The following is a 13,007-nucleotide window of genomic DNA, read 5'->3' on the forward strand; positions in this document are numbered from 1 at the left end:
TGGGGAAGGGCAGAAGTCTGGTATATGGAGTGGTTGGGGTGGTGGAACCGTAAAGGTTTGCCTTGTTTGGTCGATCTTATTTTTGAAGTAGGTTGCAAAGTCCTCGGCAGAGATGAGGGGAGTTGGAGGTGGCAATGGTGGGCGGAGGAGAGAGTTGAATGTGCTGAACAGTTGTTTTGGGTTGTAGGATAATGAAGATACAAGGTTTGTAAAATAGGTCTCTTTAGCAGAGGTGAGGGCTAATTTGAAAGCAAGTGTAGCTTGCTTGAAGGCAGTGAAGTCGTCTGGCAGGCGTGTTTTCTTCCAATGCCGCTCCACGACCCTGGATGCTTGTCGAAGTTTTTTGGTGAGTTTGTTGTGCCAGGGTTGCCAATTGATTTGTCGCACTTTGCCATGCATGAGAGGGGCGACTGAGTCTATGGCTGATGTGAGGGTAGCGTTATAGAAGATAAATGAAACACGGCACTCTGTAAAGTATGGGAGTCGGTGCTCAAGTAGGGTATCCCACCCTTAATAGCAAATGTCCAAAATAACTCGGCACTCAATTATTCATGAAAAGAAGAAAATTCAATTTATTTTACGTGCAGGCACAGAACCAATTGTTGTTGAACGTTTTCGGTCCAAGATGGACCTTCTTCAGAACAGTTCAATGTTACCTGGATTATGGGAATTATCTGTGTGGCCAAATGGGAATTCCCTCTGTACTATAAGATCGTTCACAATGCTGTGTGCAGTATATTGACCCGGGGCTGGTAGCGTTCTTAGTCGTTGGGTGTTCCGGTGGTCAGCACTCGCTGTGGTGCTCCAGCGCTGGCGGCATTCTGTGTCGCCTGGGGAAGCGCGTGTTATAGAAAGTGGTGGCGATTTCCATGTCATTGAGTGAAGATATGGAGGACAGAGGTAGAAGAGAATCTGAGAGTCTGTGAATGTCTAGGTGTGCAAGGTTTCTGCAAGGATGTGCTAGTGGCTGGACATGGGGGGGCTGGTGTGGAGAACATGGATGAGAAGGTGAGCAGATGGTGGTCAGATAGGGGAAGGGAGAGGTTGTGAGATTAGATAGGGAACAGAGGCAGATGAAGATGTATGTCCATCTGTGTGGGTGGCTGTGGAGGACCACTGAGCATGTCCAAAGGATGAGGTAAGGGACAGGAATTTGGAGCAAATTTGGAGCAAATAGCGCTCCGTACCTCCCGAGCCTCTTCTTATGGCTAAGCAATATTGTACAGCCACACATAGGGTATTTCTACATTAAGGGGAAATTGTGGGACACATTTTGGTGCCATTTTTATCCATTTCCCAGTATGAAAATGTAAAATTTGGGGCTAGCACACACTTTTGGTAAAAATGTAAATTATTTTTTCTTCACTGTCCAATAGTATAAAATTATGTGACACAGCTGTGGTGTCAATATGATCATTATCACACCTTGATGAATTAACTGAGATGGATTCAATGTGCTCAACACAAAACTAGATAATTTTCCTGAGGGGTCTAGTTTCCAAAATGGTGTCACTTGTGGGGGGGGTTTCCACTGTTTAGGCACATCAGGGACTCTCCAAACACGACATGGCGTCCTCTAATTGTTCCAGCAAATTTTACATTCAAACAGTCAAATGGTGCTTCTTCCTTCGAGCCCTACCGTGTGACCAAACAGTAGATTTCCCCCACATATCGGGTAAAAGCATGCTCAGGAGAAATTGAACAACAAACTGTATGGTCAATTTTCTCCTAATACCCTAGTGAAAGTAAAAAAAATTGGGTCTAAATTAAAATGTTAAAATGTGAAAAAAAGTAAAATGTTTGTTTTTTCCTTCCACATTCCATTAATTTTTGTGAAGCACTCCATGGGTTAATACACTTCTTGAATGTGGTTTTGAGCACCTTGAAGGGTGCAGTTTTTAGAATGGGTATTTTCTGTCATATAGACCCCTCAAAGTCACTTCAAATGTGATGTGGTCCATAAAAAAATGGTTTTGTAAATCTGTAGTCAACTTTTAACCTTTAAAACTTCCTAACAAAAAAAATTGTGCTGATGTAAAGTAGACACACTCTAATTTAAGGACATAAAAATTAAGAGTTTGAAAATTGCAAAACTTTCTACATTTTTGCCAAATTTCCAATTTTTCACAAATAAACGTAAGTCAAAGAAATGTTACCACCATTATGAAATACAATATGTCACGAAAAACAACCTCAGATTCATTGGGATCCATTGAAGGGTTCCAGAGTTATGACCTCAAAAAGTGACAGTGGTCAGAATTGAAAAAATTGGCCTGGTCAGGAAGTTGAAAGCAGGCTTTGGAGTGAAGGGGTTAATTGCTTAGGAAACCAACAGCGGTGTATGCATACTATGTTTGATTGGGTGATCTTTTCTTTGTGTGTAGATGTCTGACTAACCTAAATCTTTTAATGAGTGCAATATCTTTTGTATTTTCCTTTCATAGAGTTTAATGTTGGCTAAGGCAAAGGAAGCATGGGATCAAGAACTCATCAGTAGACAAGAAGAAAAGCAAAGATATCTGAACGACAGAGTGCAACAGGGCAACACACATGGTTTGAGACTAGCAGAATTACAGGTTCTTCTTAAATAATATCTTATTATGCTCATAAAACAGTTTTCCCCTGACATAAAAGGAATACATATTGCTAACAATTGTCCGTATTTTATGATCAGTCTGGCTTCACAACTGGTCAGTGCTGTGACCCGTTTAAAGCTGTCTTACTTTTCACTCTAATGCGGGGAAAACTTTATCACAGGACACTGACCTATATTAGTAGGACAGCACCAAATTAAAATTTGGATTGGAGGTCATAGCAATCAGACCCAAATTAAGTGTCAGCAAATATTTGCAATATGGCTGATTTGTATGGTTTTCCATAATTGTTAGATAGACCACTATTAAATAAGATTTCATGTTATAGGAATTTTGCAAAGAACTCCATCTGAAAGTTGGAATTGTTGATGAGGAAAGATATGACATTGAAGCAAGAGTTCTTCATAATACAAGAGAGGTAATCTAAGTTTGTAAAAATGAAAACAAAACATAACGAAAAACAGTCTGACTGAGTCTTCATCAAAGCATGTATATATATAATTCATACTAGCTGTTTCCAGCCAGCTAACACTCGGCATGCTCATTGCTATCTAATTAATCCTGCTAGTGATTAAACTAAAGTAAATAATGACAACATTCAATAGTGCTTACGCAGGTGGTAAATTAATTTAAAATGAAGTTAATAACAATAATAATTAAAAATCAGAATAATACTAATACATTTTATTCACAGTGTAAAATAAAAAGCAAACTGGATTCGTGTGGTAATGTGGAGGGACGGAGCCTTGTATGGTAATATGTGAGGACGGACCATCGTGTGGTAATGTGTGGGGACAGAGCCTCCTGTGGTAATGTGTGAGGACGGAGCCTCGTGTGGTAATGTGTGGGGACGGAGCCTCGTGTGGTAATGTGGAGGGCCGGAGCCTCGTATGGTAATGTGTGGGGACAGAACCTCATGTGGTAATGTATGGGGACGGAGCCTCGTGTGGTAATGTGTGGGGACAGAGTTTCATGTGGTAATGTGTGGGGACAGAGCCTCGTGTGGTAATGTGGGGGGATGGAGCCTCATGTGGTAATATGTGGGGACGGAGCCTCATGTGGTAATGTGGAGGGTGGGATTATGTGTGGCAATATGGTGGGGGGCGGGATTATGTGTGGTAATGTGGTGGGGGGGCGGGATTGTGTGTGGTAATGTGGTGGGGGGGTGGGATAGTGTGGTAATGTGGTGGGGGGATTATGTGTGGTAATGTGGTGGGGGACGGGATTATGTGTGGCAATGTGGTGGGGGGGCGGGATTGTGTGTGGTAATGTGGTGGGGGGCAGGATTGTGTGTGTGGTAATGTGGTGGGGGTGGGATTGTGTGTGGTAATGTGGTGGGGGGAGGGATTGTGTGTGGTAATGTGGTGGGGGGTGGGATTATGTGTGGTAATGTGGAGGGGGGCGGGATTGTGTGTAATAATGGGGTGGGGGTGGGATTATGTGTGGTGATGTGTGGGGGTGGAGCTACTGTGCAGGGGGCGGGATTAGCGAGTAATCACGATGGCTCTTATATATATAGATTTGATGACAAATAAGTGTATACATTTCCTATACTGCTAAAGCTGCTGTATTATACAGTCTAATGTAATGAATGGAAATCTGAGCGATATGTGGGATGTGCTTTCAGCAATGCTTCTATTTCCCCGTAATATCTGCCATACATGCCATACAAATATTCACTCCTAAAACAGCAAACTATTTGGCCACTACAGGGCCTGTGAGGCCATGTGCACACGTTGTGGATTTTGATCCGCAGCGTTTTTGTACACGCGGAATTGCATCAAATCCGCAGTGTAGTGCACAAGCAATGTTAGTCAATGGGAAATTGACAATTGGTGTGCACATGCTGCGGAAATGTGCGGATTTGCAGTGCCTTATTTTCTGCAGCATGTCAATTCTTTTTGCAGGTTTGAAAAAGATCTGCAGATTTGCAGCGGAGTTGCCTGCGAGAAATGCTGCAGATCGGGAGGAGGAAGAGTGTGTGGGCGGAGTGTGGGCGGAGACTGTGTGTGTGAGTGGAGACTGTGTGTGTGCAGAGAAGATGTGCGTGTCTGTGTGCGGGTGTTTGTGTGTCTGTGTGAGTCTGCAGGGGTCTGCGAGGGTATGCGGGGCTGTGTGTGTGTGTGTGGGGGGGGGCTGTATGAAGGCAGGTATTGTCCGATGGGACAACTAGTCCCATCCGGCTATACCTGCTACAGTGACAGCTAGCCGGATGGTGGGACAGTAGTAGTCCCATCATCCAGCTACTGTGTAAAAAAAACCCACACATACACACATATACACATACATTTAATACCACAATCATGAAGCACCAGTGTGTGTTGTAACCGAGAGCAGATAAAACTAGCTCTCCCAAAGCACCCAAAGGGAGCCAAATCACCAGGACAACTCCAAATTGAGATTAACACAAAAAAGCGGAGCAGAAACGTCCACAATACCATAATTATATATACAAATATGACATTTTATTAATAGTACAAATATAACAATGTATCAATACAAACAATATTACAAAAATGCACATATGTGCTGTATGCAATATACATACAATGGATGACAATGAGGAGGAGATATAACGGTAGCCAAATTAGGGGGGGATATTACAATACATCCTGAGGGCAAACAACATGAACCAATGCCAAATCACCAGGAGGATCCACAGGGTTACCAGTAACGTGAGTAGCAGTATATATATTCAGACTAGCCGCATAAGTAACATCTCACAATTTTCAAAGGTTCATGCTTACCCATAACGGTCATCAGGGACAACACCCCCACCTCTCTCAGCACCCCCGGACGCGCGTTTCGCGTTCTAGCTTTTTCAACAGGGTCTGTTTATAACCAGTCTCATTGTGTTTAAATAGTGATAAAACCCGAAGTGGCGCCTTAAAAGCGGCGCATGCGCGGTGACATCCCGGTCGCGTCATCACCAGGGCCGTCACAGCAAGGCGTGCAAAGGGGCGGAACCCCGCCGTAGGACGTCCAATGACATGCACGTCCAGCTGATAATGATAGCCATAGTGAGAGACGAGCACAGTGGATGGCAGCGGGCATGCGCACCACCGGCAGCCATTCTCTAGAAGACCACGGCAGCGGCCATATTTGTAGTGATAAAATTGCTACAAATTCCCAAATGGAGTCATTATATGGAAGGAATCTCTCATGCAAAACTGTGAGTAATATATATATATATATATACAAAGCAACATACTTAACCCACCCATATATAGCAATATGCAATGTGAAAGGCTACAATCATAAATATAAAATATATACATTTCAATATAAGCAGGTGCAATGTACAAATCACAAGAATTAAAGTGACATGTGCAACAAGTAATAATGTGATTGGTGCACATTATATCGTAGTGAACATAAATGATGAACAAGAATAAGCAGAAACTTCTTATTTCTTTATAATTTCCATATGTGGGGGAAGAGAGATCCAGCGCAGCCTATGTTGTATCCAAGGCCATGGTCATATAGGGAATACATACTGGAATTAAAAAGACACACAAGACAATTAATACAAAAATATATTAAAAAGAATGGTGGATAAATTCACTTTAGAGAGAGAAGAGAGACAGATCTATCAGAAATCTACGGTTGATCTAATGTCACACAGGCTCGCCGAAACAACCAAAAAAGTGGTGCACAGAGTATCGTATGGTATTATAGGGCGGGAGTGGTTACAGGAAAGGGTTGAAGCTCAGCTTCTCATTCAGTCCTTTAGGAGCAAGGGTATCAAGGGTGACAATCCATTTGCACTCACATTGTGCCAGTATTTTAGTCATATTGCCACCCCTGATCCCTCCATGTATCCTGTCTATACCTCTTACTTTTAAGCCTCGAGGATCTGATCCGTGAAATGTCCAAAAATGTCTAGGTAGAGTCTTCAAACTAGACACATCCACCACTTCCTTAGCAGCCAAGATGTCTCGTACATGTTCGCGTGTCCGAACTTTCAATTCTCTAGAGATGAGACCAATATAGATCAGGGAGCAGGGACATGTAGCATAATATATCACAAATGTTGTGTTATATGAGATAAATTCTCGTATCTTAAATTCCCTGCTCCCATCTGAGGTCTTAAAGGTCCCACATCTGAGGATGTTCGGACACGCGACACATGAACCACAGGGAAAACATCCCTGTCTTGGACTACTCACGTCAAAGAAGTTTTTGTTTTTCGCTGTATAGTGACTCCTCACCAAATTATCTTTCAAGTTTTTTCCCCTTCGCTGTGTCACTAGGGGGCACTCTGTCAGATGTGAGGCCAAGACACCATCGGTCTGTAGCACAGGCCAGTGTCTATAAAATATTTCCCGGATACGGTTCCACTGGCAATTAGAGGTAGAAATGAATCTAACCCCGGATCCACTGTCTGATCCAAATTTCTTAGGCTGCAACAGTAGATCCTCCCTTTGTGTTGACTTGGCCTGTCCATACCCTGCCCTGATACACCGGCGGCTGTACCCCCGTGCATTGAAACATTCAGTGAGGATGGCGGACTGTTTCTCGAAGCGGGCCTCCTGCTGTGACAGCCCTGGTGATGACGCGCCTGGGATGTCAGCGCGCATGCGCCGCTTTTCCGGCGCCACTTCCGGTTTTATCACTATTTAAACACAATGAGACTGGTTATAAACAGACCCTGTTGAAAAAACTAGAACGCGAAACGCGCGTCCGGGGGTGCTGAGAGAGGTGGGGGTGTTGTCCCTGATGACTGTTATGGGTAAGCATGAACCTTTGAAAATTGTGAGATGTTACTTATGCGGCTAGTCTGAATATATATATACTGCTACTCACGTTACGGGTAACCCTGTGGATCCTCCTAGTGATTTGGCATTGGTTCATGTTGTTTGCCCTCAGGACGTATTGTAATATCCCCCCCTAACTTGGCTACCGTTATATCTCCTCCTCATTGTCCTCCATTGTATGTATAGTGCATACAGCACATAAGTGCATTTTTGTAATATTGTTTGTATTGATACATTGTTATATTTGTACAATTAATAAAATTTCATATTTTTATATATAATTATGGTATTGTGGACGTTTCTGCTCCTCTTTTTTGTGTTAACATATACACATACAGTACATACAGTGCATACATCATACAGTATATAATCACCATACACCTAGTCCCCGAAGCCCTCGATCACCTGTAAAAAAAAATAAAAATAATAAACCAACAGGATGCTCCCTGATCCGATGTAATCCATTTAATAACGAGTGTCCCATGATGATCTCCCGTGGAGAACTGTCACATCGGCAGATGCGACCTCTCTCCAGGGGCTCCAGGGATACAGTGACTGGAGGTAATCTTCCACACTGTATCCCTCCGCTGCCGTGAGTGCAGAGTTCATACTGTCACTTGCAGCACCGCTGCATGGGAAAATTCTCACACAGCAGTGCCGTAAAGTGAGAGCCCATTGAACTCTCATTGATAACACTCCAGGAGCCATTGTCTCCTGTCAGTGTTTCACTGGAGGCCTATAGATCAGTCACATCTCCTGATGTGACTTCTCTATAGGGAAGATCGTCGTGGGACAGTCGTTATTAAACGGACTGAGTTGGACCAGGGAGTATTTGTGTTGGTTTATAATTTTTTCTTTTTTTGCATGAGATCGAGGGCATCACATGGATTGGCAGAGCAATAAAGGTGGCAAAACTGTGTTGTGTTTTATTTCATTAAAATACTTTATTCTGGTGTTGTCTTTATTTAACCCTTTCACAACTATAGGATTAGTAATGGATAGGTATCTTATTGACGTCTCTCCATTACTAAGCTGGCTTGATGTCACCTTACAATTCAAAGGTGGCATCGACCCCCAACTATTATCCCATATGCCACCGCTACAGGGCAGTGGGAAGAGAGAGGCTAAGTGCCGGAATTAGTGCATCTTAGAGATGCGCCATTTCTGGGGTGGCTGTGAGCTGGTGTATGTAGCAGTTGTGCAGTCGTCGACGGTAACTGGTCAGAGGAGGAATGGCTTATTTAGTGACTGTGAACTGGAGGATATGGTTCCCTGCTGCAAACTGGAGGATATCGTGTGCTGTCTTGTCCTGTGAGTAAAGAGACATTATCACAGTGGTGCAGTCTCCCACGGCAACCGGTCAGAGGTGGACAGGAGTGTTTAGTGACTGTGGGGCCGGACTCACACTCAACGTATAAAAAAATTGCGCAAATGTTCTCCGTATGGTGATCTGTATGTAAACCGTTTTCGATGCGATAATGCGATTTCCTTGCATCTAAGTATCCATGTGTAGGGATTTTGTTGCATACTTGCAAAATGAGCAAATTATGGATCCATGGCGTGAACTTCATTAGAAAATAATCAGGAACCCTTTTTATTTGCTCCAAAATCAGTCCCCTCCTCCTAGCTTTGCATTACAGTAGTTGTTGGTGTTTTGCTATTGTTGCTTTGTGTGCAACATGTCACATCGCCTTAACTTCAACACTGCTGCGCCGATTCCTTTACACTGGGTTTTGAACCAGCGTTTTGCGGAGCCTTACCCAGTGAGTGTGGATCCGAGGACGTGGAGAAGAATATGGGTACATCCGCTTTGAGGTGACGGCTGACTAAAGGGCATTTCCACCATCTGTATGCTTCACTACGCAGCCATCCTGACAAGGTCTACCAGTATTGTATTATCAGCATGCCCACATTTGACATTCTTCTGGAGACTGTGCGACCTACAAGGACACCGTGATGCGCAAGTCTATTTCAGCCGAGGAGCAGCTTTACTTACTTTACGGTATGTAAAAAACCTCTATGTTGCGTCTTTTTTATGTGGTTATTTGCTAAATACACTGTTCCCTTCCTTTTCTGTGAATGGTTTGGTCCCTTTTATTAGAATATTATTTCAAAAACATTTGGCCTTTCACATTCCTTGCTGTTTGTATTTGAAACATGTTCCCTAGGCATTGTATACTGATGTCACTTGTTGAGCCTGGGCTTTGTTTGCATTCTCCATAAATTTTATGGTGTCCTAAACTCCTAAATGATGCATGGATATGTCCAATTCTAATTTTTGATAATTTTTGGTTTCTTCTAGATTACTGGGCTGTCTTATGCGACACTGCATCTTGAGTTCTTAATAGGCAAAGCCACCATCTCAGGCATTGTCGGTTCTACGTGCTCAGAAATTTGGTCCCGACTGCATCAATCAGTAATGCCTGAGCCCAAAAAACAAGACTGGCTGCTGATAGCCCGTGGATTTGAGGAGACGTGCCAGTCTTCCAAACTGCATTGGATCCCTGGATGGGAAGCATATGTGTGTACGTAAGCCGCCGAACTCAGGCTCCCAATATTATACTTACTAAGAATATTTTTCTATAGTGCTGTTGGGCCTGGTTGACAGCACCTGCAGGTTTATCATTGTAGATTTTGGGGCCTATGGAAGAACAGGAGACTCCAGAGTCTTCAATTCTTCCATAGTGGGTTGGCAGCTGCGCAATAATGAGTTGGACCTCCCATCCCCATGTCAGCTACCAGGGTCTACACTGGAAGCAGTGCCTTATCTGATGGTTGCGCATGAGGCCTTTCAATTAACCAGGAGCTTCATGAGGCTCTATCCATGTAGAACCCTGGACCACGGCGCAGAATATTTAATTACCGCCTATCCTGCGCATGACGCCTGGTTCAGTGTGAGTTTGGCATTCTCTGTGCCAAATGGCAGGTTCTGCAATCAGCTATTCAACTGAGTGAAGGGAATGTGAATGAGGTTGTAAAAGCCTGTGTAGTTCTTCACAGCTTCACCAGAATTCAAGACAGTACTGCAAATGATGGTGATGATGTTGCGGATGGTAATAATGTCATGGCTACTACACATGTACATCATCCACATCTTCAGCCCTCTGGACTTAAAGTGCGGAATGTGTTGACTAATTATTTTGTTTCAATTCACAGGAGGGATATACTCCATGGCAAGACAATGCAGTGTCTATGATGATACTAGCTGTTTCCAGCCAGCTAACGCTCGGCACGTTCATTGCTATCTAATTAACGCTGCTTGTGATTAAACTAAAGTAAATAATGACAACATTCAATAGCACATATACAGGTGGTAAATTAACTTAAAATGAAGTTAATAACAATAATAATCATTAAAAATCTGAATAATACTAATAATACATTTTATTTACAGTGTAAAATCAAAAATAAACTGGATTCAGTAAGATGTGCGTTTTTTATTCATTCCAGCATCTAAACAAATTTCATAACGAAACATAAATAAAGTTAAAATTTCGGGGACGGAGCCTCGTGTGGTAATGTGTGGGGATGGAGCCTCGTGTGGTAATGTGTGGTGACGGAGCCTCATGTGGTAATGTGTGGGGATGGAGCCTCGTGTGGTAATGGGTGAGGATGGAGCCTCGTGTGGTAATGTGTGGGGATGGAGCCTCGTGTGGTAATGTGGGGGGACGAAGCCTTATGTGTTAATGTGTGGGGACGGAGCCTCGTGTGGTAATGTGTGGGGACGGAGCCTCGTGTGGTAATGTGTGGGGATGGAGCCTCGTTTGGTAATGTGTGAGGACGGAGCCTCGTGTGGTGATGTGTGGGGACGGAGCCTCTAATGTGGGGGGACAGAGCCTCATGTGGTAATGTGTGGGGACGAAGCCTCGTGTGGTAATGTGTGGGGACGAAGCCTCGTGTGGTAATGTGTGGGGACGGAGCCTCGTGTGGTAATGTGTGAGGATGGAGCCTCGTGTGGTAGTGTGTGGGGACGGAGCCTCGTGTGGTAATGTGGGGGGACGGAGCCTCGTGTGGTAATGTGTGGGGACGGAGCCTTATTATGTGTAGTAATGTGGTGGGGGGGCGGGATTATTGTGGTGATGTGGTGGGGGGATTATGTGTGGTAATGGGCTGTGGGGGCGGGATTATGCGTGGTGATGTGGTGGGGGTGGGATTGTGTGTGGTAATGTGGTGGGGGGTGGGATTGTGTGTGGTGATGTGGTGGGGGTGGGATTGTGTGTGGTAATGTGGTGGGGGCAGGATTGTGTGTGGTAATGTGGTGGGGGGCGGGATTATGTGTTGTTGGGTTCGGGATTGTGTGGTAATGTGGTGGGGGGCGGGATTATGTGTGATAATGTGGTGGAGGGTGGGATTATGTGTGGTGATGTGGTGGGGGGTGGGATTATGTGTGGTGTTATGGTGGGGGGGTGGGATTATGTGTGGTGTTATGGTGGGGGGGTGGGATTATGTGTGGTGATGTGGTGGGGGGCAGGATAATGTGTGATAATGTGGTGGGGGGCGGGATTATGTGTAGTAATGTTGTGGGGGGTGGGATTATGTGTGGTGATGTGGTGGGGGGCGGGATTATCTGTGGTGATGTGGTGGGGGGCGGGATTATGTGTGGTGATGTGGTGGGGGGCGGGATTATGTGTGGTAATGGGGTGGGGGGTGGATATTATGTGTGGTGATGTGTTGGGGGGGCCAGATTATGTGTGGTGATGTGGTGGGGGGCGGGATAATGTGTGATAATGTGGTGGGGGGCGGGATTATGTGTAGTAATGGGGTGGGGGGCGCGATTGTGTGTGGTAATGGGGTGGGGGGGCGGGATTGTGTGTGGTAATTATTGTGTGTGGTAATGGGGTGGGGGGGATTGTGTGTGGTAATGGGGTGGGGGCAGGATTGTGTAGTAATGTGGTGGGGGGCGGGATTCTGTGTGGTAATGGCGTGGGGGCGGGATTCTGTGTGGTAATGTGGTGGGGGCGGGATTGTGTGTGGTAATGTGGTGGGAGGGCGGGATTGTGTGTGGGAGGGGGTTCACTCACTGATCTTGCTGGCTCCTCAGGTATTCCAGGCATTTGGAGTTGGTTTTGTCTCGACAGTTGTAATCTTTCAAGGTATGCCAAGACCCAGGTTGGGTTACTGGGTAGGGTGCATGCATCAATAACTATTTGGAGTTCACCTCTGGCCCACTAACACACTTCACGGGGAATTTTGCATAGATAGCATGCAAGCCTCTGTGAATATGCCTCCTCGCCGTCATCATTGGAGTGCGGGACGTATCAAGTGGAAGTGTTGGACTGCTACTGTGCCCATAGTCATCCTCTTCTTGAGTTGCCTCGTGTCCTGCAGAAGACCGTGCTGGTGGTGGTGGTTAGTGGCTTGTTGATGGTTTGGAAGATGGTCCAGCCACTTTTTCCCCTTCACCAACAAGGTTGACTTGGACTTCGGAGTCCAATGAAGTCTCCCACTCAGTAAGGTTTGATTCAGTTCTGGTTTTCATGGAAAAAAAAAATTACTATTGTACCATAAGGCCACGTGTCAAATGTGTGGTGTGGTGCTGCATGCACTTATGGATGGAGATCCATAACAGGAGCAAGAAAATTTAAGGGATCATAATAAAGATATTTTCGCTTCTTTGTGCCCTCTGCCCCACTCCTAGACTGCTGCTGCCACTCAC

At 44.8% G+C, this 13,007-nt stretch overlaps 1 protein-coding gene across 1 annotated transcript in view; it reads left to right on the top strand.

The window, feature by feature from the left end:
- LOC143803906 (troponin I, slow skeletal muscle-like) overlaps positions 1–13,007 on the top strand; it is a 137,666-nt gene that overhangs the window by 52,964 nt on the left and 71,695 nt on the right. The window contains exons 4-5 of the mRNA XM_077281665.1: positions 2,445–2,576; positions 2,923–3,012. Coding sequence (XP_077137780.1) covers positions 2,445–2,576; positions 2,923–3,012 — 222 coding nt within the window. The remainder of the gene's footprint in view (positions 1–2,444; positions 2,577–2,922; positions 3,013–13,007) is intronic.

This window comes from Ranitomeya variabilis, chromosome 2 (genome assembly GCF_051348905.1).
Source record: "Ranitomeya variabilis isolate aRanVar5 chromosome 2, aRanVar5.hap1, whole genome shotgun sequence".
Taxonomy (NCBI): domain Eukaryota; kingdom Metazoa; phylum Chordata; class Amphibia; order Anura; family Dendrobatidae; genus Ranitomeya; species Ranitomeya variabilis.